Raw genomic sequence first — 18,444 nt, forward strand, 5'->3', positions numbered from 1 at the left:
CTTTGATGAATAATTACAGGTTCTGAAAGACTAATTGTATTTTTTCATTACACTAGGTATGAGTGCAGCATGCTTGTGTACTCACATCAATTAAGTTGAACAGGAAACTTGTTTGTGTGGGCTTCCATTAAAGTCACACAGAACTGGCATTTTGATTGTGTTTTGCATCTCTGACAGACTAAAATAGGATTCTGTGGGGGGACATACGGTTTAGTACCACAGGGAGGGAGTGTGCAAAACTTGGAAAAATTTGGAGCCTAATCTTCAGCCATCATCAGAATTCTTGTGAATGAATAAATTAAAGCCACCCAGGGTTATAACTGTGGCGTCTCGGGAAAACGGAACAAGATTTTCTTGGGGTGAAATTCGGGTAAATAGGAAGGGAGGAATGGAGGCAGGGTTTGTTCAGAAATCTGTAATGCGACCACAGATTGTAATTTTTGAATGTTTGCATAATGTATCGATGAAAAAAAAATATAAATCTGCCATTCTCATGTAGATTCTGACTGTGTCAAAGGTTGAGGGGTCACATAACAGTCAAGAAGACTGACAGCAACACCGGTGCAAATTGTGACAGTGATACAAAGTGGGGTCACATTAGTGGCACTATTTGTCAATTCCTCCTACAGTATACAGCGCAATACAATCTGAAGTACGCCTGTTGTAAGTTACAGCCAGATTGGTGTAGATTACTTCACTATCATTAGTGAAGTGTTACTTAGCCCTATATTGACTTCGTGCAACATAATCGATTTTATAAAATGCAAAGCTAAAACGTGGTGTGGTGTCATAGACAGTATGGACTGTGTACTTGGCGTATACCTTTTCTTTCTTTCCTAGTATTTTGGTGTGGAAATATTTGAGCTCAGGGTCTTCAGAGAGTAATTTTTTGGGACACACCGGCAACCTATCAGCTTCTGGTCGCACTAGAAGCAGGTGAAACGGGGACAGACAAACTGTTCTGCGATCAAACACAGGTTGGCGGAACTAAGGATTTTGTCCGGTGACGTCTGCGGGCAAAACCCACATCGCGTTTTTTATGGTGGATTTTACATGTAGATTGGGTCTATGTCGTCCATTGAAGCTGAGAAAATAGTTTAACTGAATCAAACAGAGTGCGCAGGTAATACAGTATATTGTTCTTGTCATATTGCTTTCAGATAAAATCCATCAGCTGCTTGCCTCAGCTTGTCAAGTTAACATCCTTCATCTAGAGTCTAATATTTCTGTCTGTATTTGTCATTTGGTTCTGTGTCTCTCCGCATATCCCTGTAAACATTTGTTGTTTATCTGTGAATCACAGAGAGGGAATATTTATTGGCATAACCTTCTGTGGTGGACAGTGACACATTTGTTCCATCTATTACCAACAGATGGCTCTTTAGAATGACACTCACTCTGTGACCTTTAGCTCAGACAGTTTTATTTTGTGACAAGGACAACATTTTCAAGAGCCACGATATTTCTTCAGTCTGCGTGCGTGTTTATCAGCCTTTTCTGAGAGGGATTTAATGTAAATTCTAGCAAGGTTGTCCTTCTCGAGTCCATTAAGTTAGCTCTGCCACTTCGGCAAAGTAGTTTGTGGTAAAAGTTATTGAGGCCACATACAATAAGATCAAAACAGTGTGAGAATTGTATTTTAGAGAGACGGGAGGATTAAAAGGAAAGAAGGTGGTACAACTGAGGTGGATGCTGAATCTGTAGGAAAAAAAAACACACATTTCCAGCATTAAAATGAATTAGCAAATCTACTCTCTGTATAAATAGACAATCCCCTCACCCACCACCAGTCACCACATGTGCAAACAAGCACTCGTGCTGTTGTGTGCCTGCGTGGTTGCTTAAGTGCTATAGGCAGTTCCATGTGGTTACATGATAGCAGGCCTTGACACTGGAAAAACTTTGCCTCGGTTAAACTTTGCCCAAATCAATGGGATCTTGCTTCATGAAGTGTCTCCGTAAGTGTACTGTGACCTTTCCACTGCATAACTGTCTACTCAAATCAACCCAGGCTCCTCTGATAAAGTTTCAGCTTTCCCACTGGACATGAAGTATGCAAGAAATGATTGCACGCAAGCATGCGGATTCATATATGTTCAGGTTTCCTGCAAAAATTGTTTATGTTTAAGTATCATATCCAATAAGGTTTTAATTGTGAATGGAGAGCAGGCATCATGGCCCATTACCATTTGAATTTTATAAAACCTCCAAACTATGAGACCAGTTCTGTACAAAGCCACGTTTGATTTTCAACATGCGCTGAATAAAATGTCACTTATAAATGACTTTTATAAAAATGACAGCTACTCATTATGGTAACTCAGCTCAACGAGACTAAAGGTCTAAAGCCCTGGCGGCGGCCCCGAGAGGCTGGACTTGTTCATTACGCGTCACATTATGAAAGAGCTGGACAGAACAAATGACAAACCGAGGACTGTTATTTTTAGAACCTTAACAGTGATGACGCTTCGAGCGTCCCGGGGAAGGCACAAGATGAGCAGCGAAGGGGTCGCTCAAATCAAAGGGGTTCGTCCTTTTAGGAGTGAGAAATTGCAGTCAATTTAACCGTAATCTGTATGTAAATCTCACGTGTGTGAAGTTGAAATTTTGGCTGGAAGGTGACAGAGTCGCAGAGTGTCGAGAATGAGAATGTGGTCAGCAAAAATCTACGAAAAAAATAAGTCGGTTTTCAAAATGGAAATTGTAGCCTGATGGTAGCACTAGAAAAAGGTCTGAGGATCCATCAAAACGTCTGCATTTACCATCTATGTACTGTGAACATTCATGGCATATTTCAGCCGGTAATCCTGAAGATAGCATGTCAGACTCCATGACCTGACACTGGCCTGCGCCTGCTTCTGGGCAAGGTCATGGAGTCACCGAAACGATCAGGAGCCATGCTCTGAGGACCATGAACGTCTGTGCCACAACTTCAGGCAAAGTGGTGGGTAGCTGTTAATACATGTTGCCCCGGGACCTGGGACAGTTTGACCTGGCAGTGGCCCTAGCATAAGGTCAGGCGGGGGGGGGGCCACCAAAATCCTTAGCAACCAACCAGCTCTGAGGGACATGAATATTCAGGCAAAATGCCGGTGTAATCTGACCAGTAGCTTTGTTTGAGATGCGCTGCTGTGGACCTAAGACCGAACGGACGGACGAAGTGACCGACCATCCCGGGTTTCAAAGACAGGTTCCGAATCCCTCAGTTAAGTGAGGCGAACAGACCCAGGGCAGCGCTCTCTGCGACAGCCCGCAATACTGCACATCTGCATACAAACGCGAGTCGTCTCCCCCGGACGCCTCCTCCGCTGTCATCTTAAAGTTACACCGTGCGTCGGCTCGGCTGGGCTCGGCTCGGTTCGGCTCGGCTCCCTCCCCTCTGACCCCGCTGGAAAGCACGGCGTGTCGGGATGGGACGGGCTTGGCCGCGAGCAGCCTGATTCGCTGTTTTCTCCGGATGCCGAAACGCCGCCACACGGTACATGCCTCTCCTCCGCTCACGCCGCTGTCATAGCGTCCGGGGCGGCGGCGGCAGCAGCGGTCGGTGCTCGATTGGTTTCGTCTGGGGAAACCATGGCAGACCGAGAGGATAATGTTACAATTCCCGAGTTCAGCTGCCTGCTCCAAATGGATCCCCAACTCAAAGCGTACGAGAAGGACTTCAAGAGGAGGTAAAACGCGGCGCAAACGGCGGTTTTTCGTCGCGATTCGTCTGCCAAATCGATCCCCGGTGAAACGAGCAGAGGCCACCTTCACCCTGGCGTTCGCGTCTCGAAATATAATTTAAAAACAAAAGACACACGCACACAAACAAAAAGCGACGTTTGCAACACACCAGAGAGTCGCCTTCCGCAGTCAGGTTTGACATTTTGAATTGGCAGGGGTCGCATAGAGTTGCGTTGTCCTCTCAGGCTCAGCAGATAGACAGCCCCCCCCCTCTCTCCCCTTTCTAGCCCGCTGACAAGCTAAGCGGTTTTTAAGGATGTTCACCTTGTGCAAAGTGAACGGACCCGCTACCAGAAAGTCTTTGAAATATTTGTGACAAGACGCTAACGAGGCCAAGTCGTCCGTCGACTTCCGGTGCCTGACAGCATCGGAGTCCTCGGCCGGGGTGACGTCCACGCTGCGTCGTGAGGTCAGCGCCTCAGGGGCCGGAGCGACGCTCCGACTCTCGCCCGTGGGTTTTCGGCTGCCGGAGCCGGTGCGTCCGCCGTGGTCCAGCATCACAGCAGACTCTTGCTTTTCCGCAGGCCTCGGTCCTGATTACGGGCTATTAAAGTCCAGAATTGGACGCTTCCACCTCTCGGAGCACAAAACTGTACGGGAGCTGATTGGTTTGCGTCTTGCACTGTGACAGGCTTTGCAATATAAATAACCCCTTTAGACATTAATTGACTTTATGCAGCACTCATATGCTGCATGATTTCCCCCTTCAGCCTCGATTTGGCCTCCATACAAATTAATTATTAGGGTGGAAGTCTCAAGTAGCTGACACTGCATGTGTGGTAGCAGTGATTATGCAGTGTGTGTGGGCTAGTGCATTTCTTTTTTTTTTTTAAATCTGGGATTATTTCCTCAATAAATTCCAGCCACACCTTCCCGCAGTTGCCAAAACTATGATGGTCGATGGCTCCAAATCACGCGTACAAGTAGTTTCTTAGATTTTATCCTCAGACTAGAATATGTTTGCATGATGCATCTTCTTAATTGAGTCATATATCCATGCCAGTAATGGACGAACCGAAGCGGGAAGTTCTGATAAATAATGTAACAGCCTTGTTGGCTCACTGGAAGATGTCTTAATGGCTATCTTCTAGATTTTTAAAATGATTTTAAATTAGAGCCACACAGGTTCTAAATGAACCCCAATCCTACTTGGGATTATAAACTTTGTTATCTAAACATTTGTTGGACTGCAAAGTGCCTGATCTTACATATTGATTGATACACTTTATACGTGGATTTTCTCCTTTCCTTTCCATTTATTGGCAAATTTTCCCAGTTCCTTGTAACATGGTTTTGAGAGCGCTGTGTGAGCTCACCAAACATATTCACATGCCATGATCGCATTTAAATATACGCACCCAGGAGAGACAAAACATACAAAATCTTTTCATAGGATCAATTTTAATTAACTGAACTTGAATTTCATAAACATAAGTTTTGCTAATTAGTCAATTCAGTGTCCCTTAGGCCTGTTTATTCCCTGCCACTTTTATCACCCAAAGGATGCCAAAATAATACAGTGAATATTTACAGGATGTTATAGAGTGAATGTGCTTATTGTGAACACTGAAATAAACCTGTGTTTTAAATACAAAATGAGTGCAGTACCTTACATGGCCCTCAAAAGAACCATGTGTCTCTCAGTGGTAAGTGCCCTGACCTCGTGTCTACACTAATCTCCAAAAGTAAATAGACCCTCTCTGTAAGTCAACAGACTATGTAGTCTCCGATTTCATTTTTTTAAACTTCAAATTATATTCATTTGCTTTCAGTTCTCGAGTTATTTAAATAGCTGTGAGCTCTGTTTTTAACCAAATTAACAGACTGTACTAGAATAAGGGGATACACTGTAAAAAAAAAATACCGTGCAACGACTGAGTAGCAACGAAATGCTCAAGTTAATATTAAGATAATGCTAAATTCATAATAATTTATTTTTCTTTCTGTAGGCGCATTCCTGGATGGATGGCCATCTGGATCAAAACATGTCAGTGTAATTCGTTAGCTCAATTCCCCACCCCATGTCAAATTAGCCTTACCTGCTGGATTTTAAAGAAGAAAAAAGAGGAAAAAAATTGCATAATGTTCTTTACTTAAAAGCCGACAGTGATAATGATCTACAGCTCACATTGCTGCAGTACCTGCCCACTGTTGGCTCGTTGCCGGAGTTAGGCCTTAAAACTCTGCTTAGGGGCCATATAGTTTTATCCATTTTCATTACCGTGTCAGATCTTGTCACTGGTGTGGCAGGTAAGGGACCACCTGCTCTGTTTCTGCAACATGTGAGCAGGGCTCGAGCCTTCCAAAGAGATGAGCATGTCAGTTCCATCTCAGACACAGCTTGGGATTGCCAGGCTTCGCCGAGCTCCAGACGTGTCTCAAACACCTGCCTCGCTGATGAAAGTTGCACATAAATTATTTTACATATAGGATCACTGCTGTGTGAAGGTTAATTCTTGGTAAGCCCCTGATGTTCTAGGGCCCAGTGTACAAACACCATGTCGTGAACAAGGGCATAGAAATCAAGAGCTTTCTCGGGCTGCGGTGTCATGCTGAGTCCCCTCATTGAGCTGCGCAGTGCTAAGAACTCAGATGGCTTATCAGAAGGAGACCTATGACCACACAGGCTGATTTGTTAGATTTCACCACTATGTCATGGCTCAAGGCTGCCCACATCACAGGTGTGTTGAACTCTGGTTCAGACCAGATGCAGCCGGTGTGCTCAGAGAGTTAAAATTATTCCAGCATATTTTACACACCTCTCATTCTAATTAGCTACTCCGTGGCTGCAGGCAGCTCTTATTTTATTTTATAAGGATGCTAGTTTCAGATTGATTGTGAAAACAACCGTTGATGCTGCACGGAGGTTACCGCCCCAGTGAGCAGTGCTCTGTTGACATGCTTCATTATTCACCCTTCCTGTTGCGCAAGTATGCAGGAAGTGCTGCCAGGATTTTGCAGCTCGTGGCACCATGTATCTCCTAAATTGGACCAAATGAAAGTAGGGAGCATTGGGACTGCTGCTTATTATGGCAAAGAGTTTTTTGCAAAGATTTGAGTATGTTATCACAACTCATTTCAGAGTGAAAATACCGTAATAAGTCTGAGTCTTATGCTGGTGATGGTGGTGCAATATATTTAAAGCAAAACTGATTATTGACTTTGAAGTGATAACTACCAATGCATGTGCTCTGACTGAAGAGTAATGAACTAAAAAATAGGAATTAAAGATAAGTGGGGGGAAAAAAAGACAGGGTGCAGTTCCTTGGTTAATAGGAATTATTAGAATGACTGGATTGAATTTCTGAAACTGCCTGTTGAATGACAATGAATGAATGTTTTTTTTTTTTTTTAAAGGTAGCTTTGGCAGCATTTATTTTCCCGTTACCTTGCTGGAGGGTCAACAAAGGGATGAGGTTAGCAGGGAATTTTAGCTTTAATCAGTCAACCTCTCTGCAAATGTTCAGGTCCCTCTTTAGCCTCATTAATGTGCTTAGTCAAAGACAGACATTAATGACATTATTTGAAAGTCACCTTGCTGCTGGGCTGTATGGAAGCCCTTTAGGCAAGCTGAGATCAGGACGCATAGATGCTTTTTCCTACTTGGGTTTCTCCAGGCTGATGCAGACTGTCCTGACACCTCTGTGCTTCAGCTGTCACCATCAGTCATACACAACACAACAGGCCTTAACATCCACTCTAAATTTAGATGCCTGATTGTCTAACAGTGAGTGTATGAGCAGGTTACAAAGTTCAGCTGCTCTGTGGGGACATTTTTTTTTTAAAGTGGGCTGTATATCAGGACTGGAGTTTTTAAACTGTGACTGTTATCTAGTTGAGGTATGATATCAAAATAACAGCCAGATGTCACCTTGAAAGTATAGGTTTTTGTTTTTTTTTTCTGTTGTGAGGATAATTTCATATGGACTTACAATATCTAATACAATTGTTTTAAATAAACAAACAATTTTGGAGCAGATTTTTTTTCAGTCACCCCAAAAATAGAGCCCTGCTTTTGCTTCCCCTCCCATCCCGTCTGCCAAATGCAGAGCTTCTCGTTTCAACAGTGAGTGGTCAGAACAATCTTTCTCAATTACTCATCATTTCAAATCAGTTTATGTGATTAATTGGTTTGCCTTGATGCTAAAACAACATTTTCTAATGAGAGCACTAACAGGAATGTTGGAATTCATGAACAAGTATTGATCGTCATTATCAAAGTGCCGTATGGCTTATTACCTTTGTAAACATCTTGCACACCAAGCCATTGCCACATCACAACCTAATGGTCTGGATAATCCATAATACTGTCTAAAAAAGTTCTGGTAATAGCTTAAAATAAAGAAATCCCAAAGATTCCTTTCACATATAATGAAGTCTAGATCAACTCTGTAGAAATGGAAGCAAACAATGTATTTTTGGCTAAAGTTAGATTGACAGCCACATGAATTGGCTGAAACTGACAGGACTATATTTGGCGATCTTGTTCTGGCTCGAGGAACTCTGGGTGAATCATAAGTTTGTTGATACATAAAGTTTTACAGCTGAGGAAAAGTGTGAGTTGGAATTTTAGGTAACGGCTGTGCCCAATGTAATGTATTAACTGAAAAATACAGTCACTGAGCACTTTATTAGGGACACCTGTACACCTGCTTTTTCATGCAATTACCCAATCGGCTGATTATGTGGCAGCAGTGGAATGCATAAAATCCTGCAGATACAGGCCAGGAGCTTCAGTTAATGCTCACATCAAACTTCAGAATTGGGGAAAAAAGTGTGATCTCAGGGACTTTGACAGTGGCTTGATTGTTGGCGCCAGACGGGCTGGTTTGAGTATTTCGGAAACTGCTGATCTCCTGGGATTTTACGCATAACAGTCTCTAGAGTTTACTCAGAATGCTGCCAAAAACAAAGCACATCTAGTGAGTGGCAGTTATATGGGCGGACATACCTTGCTGATGAGAGAGGACTGGTTGGAGCTGACAGAAGGCTACGGTAACTCAGATAACCACCCTTTACTACTGTGGTGAGCAGACAAGCATATCAGAATGCGCAACCAATAGTGGAAAGTTGAAGAAAAATGTAGCCTGATCTGATGAATCTTGATTTAGGCTGGGGCAGTAGATGGTAGTGTCCGAATTTTGGCGTCATCAGCATGAATCCATTGGCCCAACCTGTCTGGTGTCAAAAGTCCAGGCTGGTGGTGGTGGCGTCATGGTTTGGTGAGCCCCTTAATAACAATCAATCATGTTTGAAAGCCACAGCTTATTTCAGTATTGTTGCTGACCATGTGCATCCCTTTATGGCCACAATTTACCACCAATTTTAATCTTCTTAAGGGCTACCTCCAGCATAATAATGCACCATGTCACAAAGCAAAATTCGTCTCAAACTGGCTTCATGAACATGACAATGAGTTTACTGTATTTCGGTGGCCTCCTCAGTCAAGAGATCTGAATCCAACCTGTGAGATGTGGTAGAAAGGAATATTAGCAGCATGAATGTGTGGCTGATAAATCTGCAGAAATGACATGAAATCATGTAAACATGGAGCAGAATCTCAAAGAAGTGTTTCTTACATCTCGTGGAATTCATGCCATGGAGAAATGAGGCTGTTTTGAGAGCAAAGGGAGGCCCTACCTAGTACTAGTATTCTGTTACTAATAAAGTGCTCGGTGAGTTTTTAGTAACACAGAAAAGTGACATATTACTGGTCAACTGCGACTTGTTTATAATGGTCAGAAATGTGACGCTACCTTTTGTTTTTAAATTTATGAATATGAATATATGGCCCATATCTCCAAACAAAGTTTTATAGTTTCTCTATGTCCATCTCTATCTCACTATCTCTGTACAGCTCTTTAACGTTAGACACGCTATGTCAGCTGTACAGAAACTTACAATGTTTGTAGCATTGAAACAATGCAGGAAATATTTAATTTTTTTTTCTTTTTTTTCACTGAACTATATGACAAGACAAAGGGGTTTGTTGAATGTAAAGATTGTATAGAATGTCAAGATTTTCAGTCTAGCCCAAGTTTTCTAATATCCTGAGGAAATACTATGTAAAAAAACTAATACATTAGACAAATGAGAAGAAACCTCTGGAAGAAATTTCAAAGAGAGATCCTCCTGCCACAGAATGTCGGGGGTGATTATTGGACTACTGGTCTTCCACTGCTGAGGCCAAGTATTGCCTGGCTATCCAACTTTTCTTCTTGCACTGTTGGTCTCCAGATCATCCAGCCTGGACGTCATGCTGCTTTGCTTCTTAGCCCACTCCAGTTTTGTCTCTCGCAGGATTTGGCTTGAGCTAGTCTGTGGCCTTGGAGAGGGGATATCTTCTCGTCCTGCTCCTGCAGATGATTGATCTTCTTCTGCTCCTCACTCAGCTCAGAGATGAAGTCAGGTTTCTCCTGCTGTTTCTGAGTCTCATCTCTCTTATTCAGGAGAGTGACCCCCAGCTCGTCTGCTTTCTTGGGTACCCTATGAGCCTCAGTTTTCTCGTTGATTAGATCTTTACTGCCTGCCTTCTCAAGCCCCTCCCAAACCTTAGTTTTGATTTTTCAGGACTTCCAGGTTCACCAACTGATTAGTTTTCTCTTGTTTTCTGAGCCTTGGTCTTCTCTTTTAGGAGAGCTTTCTCCAAAGGTCCCACTTTCTCCAGTCCCCTCTTAATTTTAATCTAAACGTGTGACTTTGGGACAAAAAGAAATTTTCCAATTATGAATTGGTAAATTCCACAAAAGTGGATCAACATGATCCAATTTGAAGCAACAAAAATTTGCATTATCTGTAGCATTATGAACTCAGAAGTTCAACGGGGTTAACTTTGAGAAGAAGCAAAAATGTGTCTGACACTGAACTGATTCAGTTATTTAACAGGAGGTTGATGTCAGTCACTTAACAGTGTTGCTGTGTGCAGTGATACCTATATAAGGATAATATCTCAGTTGTGCAATATTCAGTGTCTTTTTAGAAAAAGAATAGTTACCCAGACCAAGAGATAAGAGAGCCATGACTGTAATCTGTGAGTCACATCTATAATCTCCTGCTGTTCTATTACCACTGAATAGGGGACAGGACAAAACTTTTTTGTAGTTTCTGGCTACAGGGATTATTAGTGTTTCTGGTTGTGTACTACCTGACAGTGAGCAGCAGCATTTCTTAGTGAAACTATACTATTGCTTTGTTGTGTCTCTTCTTTCATAAAATTCAGGCATGTGTCAGGCTTCTAACTGATCTTTCAATGTTGTGTATTTCTTTCAAGCTGCTATAATCAACATTTTTATATTAGCCATGTATCACATAATAGGAGTAGCTTGTAGTGAAGAACCCACGGCTAATTTTAACCAACTTTGCAGTTCCCCTCAGACCTACAGAGCCTTTTCAGCATCTTTTAGCTTATTGGTTTAGTTACATGGCCTGAAACGCAGCTGTTTTGGTTCAGTCTCAAAGCTCTCATCAGTGTCGTGTACAGCCACAGCAGGCGACTCTTTTCAGCAAAAAGCTTCTGATGAACCCAATGTAGGCAGACATAGTTACTTACTGTATATTCAAAGTGGAGCATTTAGCAACTAAAGAACCAGAAATTTCCCTCAGGAGTTGGTGGAGAGCTAAAAGGGGAGTGAATATTGGACTTAAATTTGTTACTTGGACATAAACATGACTCCAAATGACTGTTAATGTCATGTTGGGTAATAAGCAATTGTTTGATTGTTTGATAAGTTAATCTTACCAACTTGTGTTTTCATGTGTTCAACTTGAAATAAGAAAATACATGTAGATTTGAGAGCAGTTGAATGCAATATCGTGTCAGGAACAATTGATTCTCATGTCTAAATTCAAGGTCTCATGTCTCACTGACAGACTTGACTCTTAAAAAAAAATCTATAATCTTAAAGCCCCTATATGCAGGATTTTAAAATTCTGACTTCGGTGACTTCTAGTGGTATTTTCAAAAACACACTGGGTCTGACAGCAATGCACACCAAACAAATACTTATTCCAGCAGAATCTCTTTTAAAGGTGCCATAATCACACACAAAAGCTACACATTTTGGCTGAAGTCATAGCCTAAATAGATGCTCTTCAACATACGATAGTAGCAGAGTACTATAAAACTGAGATCAATTATTTTCCTGCTGTATTGTTACATTTGGGCCACATAAGGTTTGTGTTCAAAGTTTGATGCTCTTTGTATCGTAATTTGTTTGTATGGTTCATGTAAACATATACAGCACATCAGTTGGTGGGGATTTTAGCTTTAATAGGCAATTCCTAGTTTGAATGCATGAGCTGGCAGAATTGCCTTCAATAACTTTTAAAAAAATACCTGGTAACCTTCAAAGAAATTGGTTGGTTTTAGTTGAAGACAGGGAGAAAAGAAGTTTTAAAAACAGAAGTCCAGTTATGCTATTCCAACATTGACTTGACTTTATCAGGAATTCAGGGCATGTGCTGAAGAAAAAAGGTTTGCCATATGTGATGAAACGGTCACACTCTGACGCTCTGCTCTTTGCAGCTTGATGGGAGTGTTTTACAGCCATATGTTGCCCATGGATACCATGTGCATCCTCAAGCTAGATATTGTACTGTGTACTGTATTTGGCATCAGTGGGTAGAAGGGTACGAGAGAGAGAGAGAGCAACAACCTCATCCAAAACTTGCAGATAAGGGTGGAGAGGACAGCATTGATGCTCACCGACATCGTCTGATTATCAATAATAGAAAAATAAATCAAAGTTTTGATTTTGCTCATAGCTTCAACTCTGTTAATGACTTTCTGAAATGAACTGTGTCTTAGTTGGCACACTTAATTTGTGATGTGTGGTTCGAGTTTGCCTCCTTGGTCCCTTTCAAGTGGAGACAGACACAAGAGGTGTGCCATGAATACTGCATCCGCACAGGATTTTGGCTCACTATTCCCTCTGGTCCACCCCCCTGGAACTCATTTGTTATGATCACAGGCATGACTTTCATGCCTGTTAATACTGTGGCAATGCAGCTCTGCCCTTAAGTGAATCCTCCTTTTGTCCTTCCTTTCAGCATATTCTTGAAATGGTGACAAAGTGGCAAAGGAGGCATGTGGCAGCATTGGTTGGACTTTAAAGGTTTACATTTGGCAAGCACTGTCTTTATCCACTACGCTCAGTACAGGGAGCAGCTGCTGAGAAATCGCGTTGTTACTTCAGCCCATCATCACTAGCCCCAGGGCATTCACAGGCCAGTCTGAACTTGGCTTCAGGGCTATTGGGTAGAGAGTGCACTTAACTCAGCTGGCTGAAAGAGGCTTTCTGTACCAGGGGGAATCTGATATGGACACCAGCTGGCTGCAGGAACTTAAGTGAGATAAATTGCAAAGTAGTTAGTCTATCCTTCCCAGTTGAAGGTAACAGACTGAGGCTTATCTCTAAGGATATGCCTGTAGTTCCAAATTCTTGAGGGAATGAGGCAGGTTTGCATCCTGAGGTGGGACCTCAAAGAGAGAGAGAGATAAGTTTTTAGCACGGAAACATGAAGATACAGCGGTGTGCACTCTACACTGCATGTGATGAAATATTTTTAGAAAAGTTACACATATGTGCAATAATATGAGCATTTTCAAACAAACGCTGTACATGTACAGTAAATTTGTCTCAAACGTCTTTCCTCTTGTGGATGTTCACTTATTTAATCAAAGACACAATATGTCATATGTGACAACACTGACACTGCACAATAGAGAGGCTGCTTTTTCCGGTAATGGTAGTACTACTGTTAATTACTGATTAATATCCTCTTCCCCAGTAATTTTAATTTGACGCCTAGTAGTTTAGTGATATGTTGTGTGTGTGCATATTAACATCTTGCGTCGCCGTTGTACTTACCAGAACAAAAACAGATACCGATATAATTTCCATTGTATTATCCTCCCTGTGGAGTGCGGTGGCTTTCGTTTGAAAATAAAGGTGTACCATGTTTTTAATATGTAAACTATTATACTATATGAATACTTCACATTAATAATTAATCAATAATTAAACTATTAAATTAAGAAGCAACAGTTAACTTATATGCAGAGAGAAAGCTGGAGAAACTTGTACTCAGTTGGTTTTGTTATTTCGCTAACACACAGACCTGAATGCACATGATGTTCTTGAGATGGTTGTCAAAAAGCATTCTGGGAAATGGAGGATGATGCCAACTGAAGTGGAAAATGCCAGCTTGATGCAATGGGATCGAGCATACACAAGTCAATCACTTCAGTGCAAAATAATTGAAATCTATTTAACATCACCAAGAGATGTTATACAGTATAACATTGAATGCATCCAACGGAAGATTTTCCACTGAATTTATACAGTTTTGTGTGTGTCCTCCCTGTGGTTTGAAGATATGAGCTGCTACAGAAGCAGCTTTTCCAGCTGGAAGAAGCAGAGGGAGGCTTTGACCAGTTCACACGCAGCTACAATACCTTTGGTGTGCAGCGACTGTCTAACAACAGCCTGTTCTTTAAAGAGTGGGCTCCGGCTGCAGAGGCCCTCTTCCTCACCGGTGACTTCAGTAAGTAGCCCGAGAAGAACCGTTTGCTCCTGGACAACGTCACATCGGTGTGATGTACAGGTTGTTTCCTTAAAGCATCCAGTGAGTTTTATTGCTGGTCATTTATTTTCCACACTTGCATGTTCTGTGGTTTAAGCTGGCTGCAGTTCTTACAGCACTTAATATGGATGTGAACAGCCTGAAATTCAAGCTAAAAGTTGGAGCTTAAGAAACCTAATATTTTTTTTTCCTATCAATTTATTTTTACAAAATAGTGCGTCTTTTGTGTTAGGAAATCTTAATTTCTTTGTGGCACAGCAGCGTCATCATTAGGTTTAAAAGAAGCACGCAGCAGGTTGATAGATGAAGGTGTTCTTCATTCCAATTCTACAATAGCAATCAATTTGCAATAATAAATGGGATTACTAAAAAGGAAATGAAACTTTAATATTAAGTTACATACACTGTTGGGAGCGAAAGGAAAATGAGATTTCAGAACAAACACAAAGGTTGCGTATCTTCATGGTGCATTAAATAAGAAATTTGACATTTCTGCACTTTTGAACACAAAAGAGCAAACAATTAAGAAAAAAGCACAGCAGACTTTGGTACAAGGGTATCAGCCCTTTTGATCAACCAACCTGGGACTAGGAAATGTGGAAATATTGATAACACTGGATAAACTTGCATACTAAAGGGGGTTCTTTTGAATGTGGGAGTGTTTGTTAATATTTTAGTAGCTGGTTGTTTCATCATTGCCTGCAAAGTTGTTGAGACAGTGCAACCTCTGTGTTTGCACTGAAATCTCTATCCCCTCCAGTCCCAACTTTGAAAGTAATTTCAGGTTAATAGTCTGTTGAGTGTTATTTTCGGTAAATGTGGGCCGTTAAAATGCAGCAAAATTATTTATTTTTCTCATCAAGAAGATTAAATGAGACTCGCTTTCATCTATCAAACAGATGTACAGTACAAGGTAATACAAGCACTCAGTGTTATTTTCTGTCTTCTTTGTGTGTTTCTTCTTTCCTTTGTCAAATTTATTAATACACTGAGATCTATTACACATGCCATTGGCGATATATTACTCTCAGTGCACAAATAATAAGAAGTACAAATATGTAGTAGTAGGGTGGGAAAAAAAAATAACAAGGTGAACAATTTCAGACGTTTGCACATAACTCCAATACCATTTGCCATGCTCCACCACAGCACAAATACTTACCTCTGTGCCACAGCCATTCCGAACTGGCACCCTGCAGGTAACGACGATAAAGGAAAGCAAATGCTAATAGTAATATCCTCAGATTGATACTGTGTGCAAAACCAGAGATTTGTCAATTTGTTTATTGTCCTTACACACTTTTTGTGCTAGTTGGTTCTGTTGCTGCCATTCCCTCTTTCCACATTATTCCTGTTCCTTTTTTAATTATCTTCCCAGGACCTTGGGCAGCAGCTCAATTCCAACTTTCAATTCTGTGAGAGATTATATTTTGACACGGCTCAGTCATATTATTTGATTTCAATTTCATAGTAAATGTGGAAACAGCCCAGCAGCCCTAGTCATGAATATGGTGCAGGTTGGATGCATAATGCACAGTATTTTTTCAGAGGAGTTTAAGCGTAGAAAGATAAATAAATTGTGAAAAAAAATAAATAAATAACTTGGTCTGCCTGTGAAAAGTGCTGGTGTTGTGCCCGGTCACTTCTGGAACATCTCCTGTGATTCATTTTCTATCCTGCCGTTGTTTTTTGCTCATGAATAGCAAGCAGATATGGATTACTGAATATAAACAACGCCCTAAATTGACATGCCAAGGTGGTCACTTTATAATAAATGTTTTGTGTCGTAATATATTCCTGTCAGTCAATGACAGTTGGTAATGTGTTATCAGCAGGTTATGAATGTAACACCTGTCTGTTGTTCACTCAGATATAATTCAATGAGCAGTGAAGTGGTGTTTTATCAGTTTTTCTTTTAGATGACTGAGCCTGCTGCTTTGCTCACCGTTGCAGAAGTCACAGGATACGGGAGAGCAGTGCAGAATACAAAAACAAAGAGGAAGAATTATGTAAGAGGTTTTAGAGGAGAAAGAGTGAGAAGGACAAATGGTGTGGAGAGTGTGCGTAGAAGTCAAAAAATAGAGGCCCTGTGACCACATGGGGATGTTGAAATAGAGCAAGAGCCACAGTGGTGAGTATCAGCTACAAGCTGTCGTTAGCACAAGGCAAAGTGGCAACACACTGCTGTAATGAGGAATGATGCAACTGTTAATTGTTTTATTTGCAATCAGCAATAATGAAAGCCCCTGTGGTTGGATTTTAACATTTCTGACTAGTAGTAAAATCAAAAAAGACCTTAAGCTATAATCTAGAGATATAAAACGAATATCTCAGTCATCTTTTCTTTTTCTTTTTTATCAGACTTTTCCCTAATTGTCAGGTCTGTGTTCACTTCCTACCATAAGACACCGAAGAGCACCAGAGAGATTCGTGTACTGACTTGGGCTGCTGTCATGGGCATACTGTACAGTACATGATCGCTAGGCTTACTTTGATCCGGGCACTGCTAATAAGAACCGACGATTGGATCTGTGCTGTAAAACACTTGACTTAATGAGTTTAAACCCACTCTGTGTTCACCCATAGATGGCTGGGACAAATTCTCCCACCCCTACACCAGGAAGGAATTTGGCAAGTGGGAACTGATTCTCCCGCCCAAGCATGACAAGTCTCCAGCTGTGGATCATAACACCAAACTCAAGGTAGGGAACAGAACATCTTCATGCCTATTTTCGCTCCCTCGGTAGTTGTCATCTCGCTGTGGCGGCATGGGAACTTGTCACCGTAATGTGCAAGGGAGATTCCCTGTCATGTGTCGTGTCGTGTGAACCAAGTGAAAAACCTGGCGTGTTGCCGTCAACGACATGTCATACTCACAGCGCGCAGAAGGGAGATTACTGTATGTACACAGTCTGCACAGTGGACGGTAGATGCACCTGAGGAGCCCAACTGATGGCTTTTATTTCAACTCCCATCTGCGGAAGGTATCCCTCAGGACACTGTGCCGTGTTTGTTCAGCGAAAAACACAGGCCACAGTGGGCGTAGATGATTAGTTTTTAGCTCTTGTAAATAATTCATCAGGGTTAAATGCAAAAGACGCACCTCCCATTATGCATTGTCTCCCAAGAAAACAGTGTGGATGAGAAATAATCCTGAAATGAGATGCCAGGCAAGGAATGGATGGCATCGCGGCGCCACTCTCCTTGGGACTGGGTCATTGTTGGCACACTCCTGCGCCCTGGACAGGCTGCCCAGCTCCCATTGTCAGCTGAGGTCAGTCTAAGGACGATAAGAAGCAGATGGAAATGCTGGCACCTGGCCTTTCCCTGTGCACCCCTGCTGCCTATGAATGGCTGTCTTGCTGTGAGCTCCACTTTAGAATTAGTTCCACAGCACTCCCTCGTGGAAGCACAAGCTTAGCTCCAATCGCTCTCATGTAGAGCAGCTTGCCCTTCCATCCCATTTGTTCAGGGCCCAATTTTTCTCCATAAACAAGCATTGTCCCTTTTTTCGGTAACAGTATTTACAATGAGCTCTTAAAGTTGCAAGTATGCAAGACTTTGAATAAGTGAACTGAAGTGTTATCTAAGTGATCAAATGCCCACATTTTCATCCACCCCTAACTTCCCGCATACTGCTTGGCTCTTAGTTGTTTTTCCTGTTCATGCACCCCTCAGCCTGTCCAGCAGTCTGATTTTTCTTTAATGTGCCTAATGCTGGGCAATTTGTCTGAAGGACCACTGCTTTGTCAGGCTTTATGCCAGGCCATTTATCCAACTATCTTTTCCTAATCCTATAAACTGTGAAGCATGTCATAAGGGGAGCCAGGCAGCTAACCCCCAGGTGGCCTGGCCACAATGAAAAAACCCCAGAGGGGGGTCTGGCCAATGGCTCACAGGCAGGTGGCATTGGAACAGTCATTACTTCACAATAGTAGCCAGAATTAGTTGGGTTCTACTGCCTGTTTCTGAAGGGGACAAAACAGGGTGAGCACATACTGTGGGTAACACTGCAGGATCGATTTCTCGGTGTGTTTTTCCAACTCTCACGCTGGCAATCTCCTTTCTTATTTGACTGATGGAGGTAAAGTAACTGGTCAGTTAGATTTCCAAACTATACCTATTTGACCCCCT

General features: G+C 41.9%; 1 protein-coding gene across 1 annotated transcript in view; it reads left to right on the plus strand.

Moving 5' to 3' along the window:
- Nucleotides 1–3,428: 3,428 nt before the first annotated feature.
- The window catches only part of gbe1b (glucan (1,4-alpha-), branching enzyme 1b), an 83,793-nt gene continuing 68,777 nt past the window's right edge, over nucleotides 3,429–18,444 (plus strand). Inside the window, exons 1-3 of the mRNA XM_040130021.1 lie at nucleotides 3,429–3,671; nucleotides 14,102–14,271; nucleotides 16,897–17,012. Of these exons, the coding sequence (XP_039985955.1) occupies nucleotides 3,574–3,671; nucleotides 14,102–14,271; nucleotides 16,897–17,012 (384 nt within the window). The 5' untranslated portion in view covers nucleotides 3,429–3,573. The remainder of the gene's footprint in view (nucleotides 3,672–14,101; nucleotides 14,272–16,896; nucleotides 17,013–18,444) is intronic.

The sequence above is a fragment of the Xiphias gladius genome, chromosome 7 (genome assembly GCF_016859285.1).
Source record: "Xiphias gladius isolate SHS-SW01 ecotype Sanya breed wild chromosome 7, ASM1685928v1, whole genome shotgun sequence".
In the NCBI taxonomy this organism is placed as follows: domain Eukaryota; kingdom Metazoa; phylum Chordata; class Actinopteri; order Istiophoriformes; family Xiphiidae; genus Xiphias; species Xiphias gladius.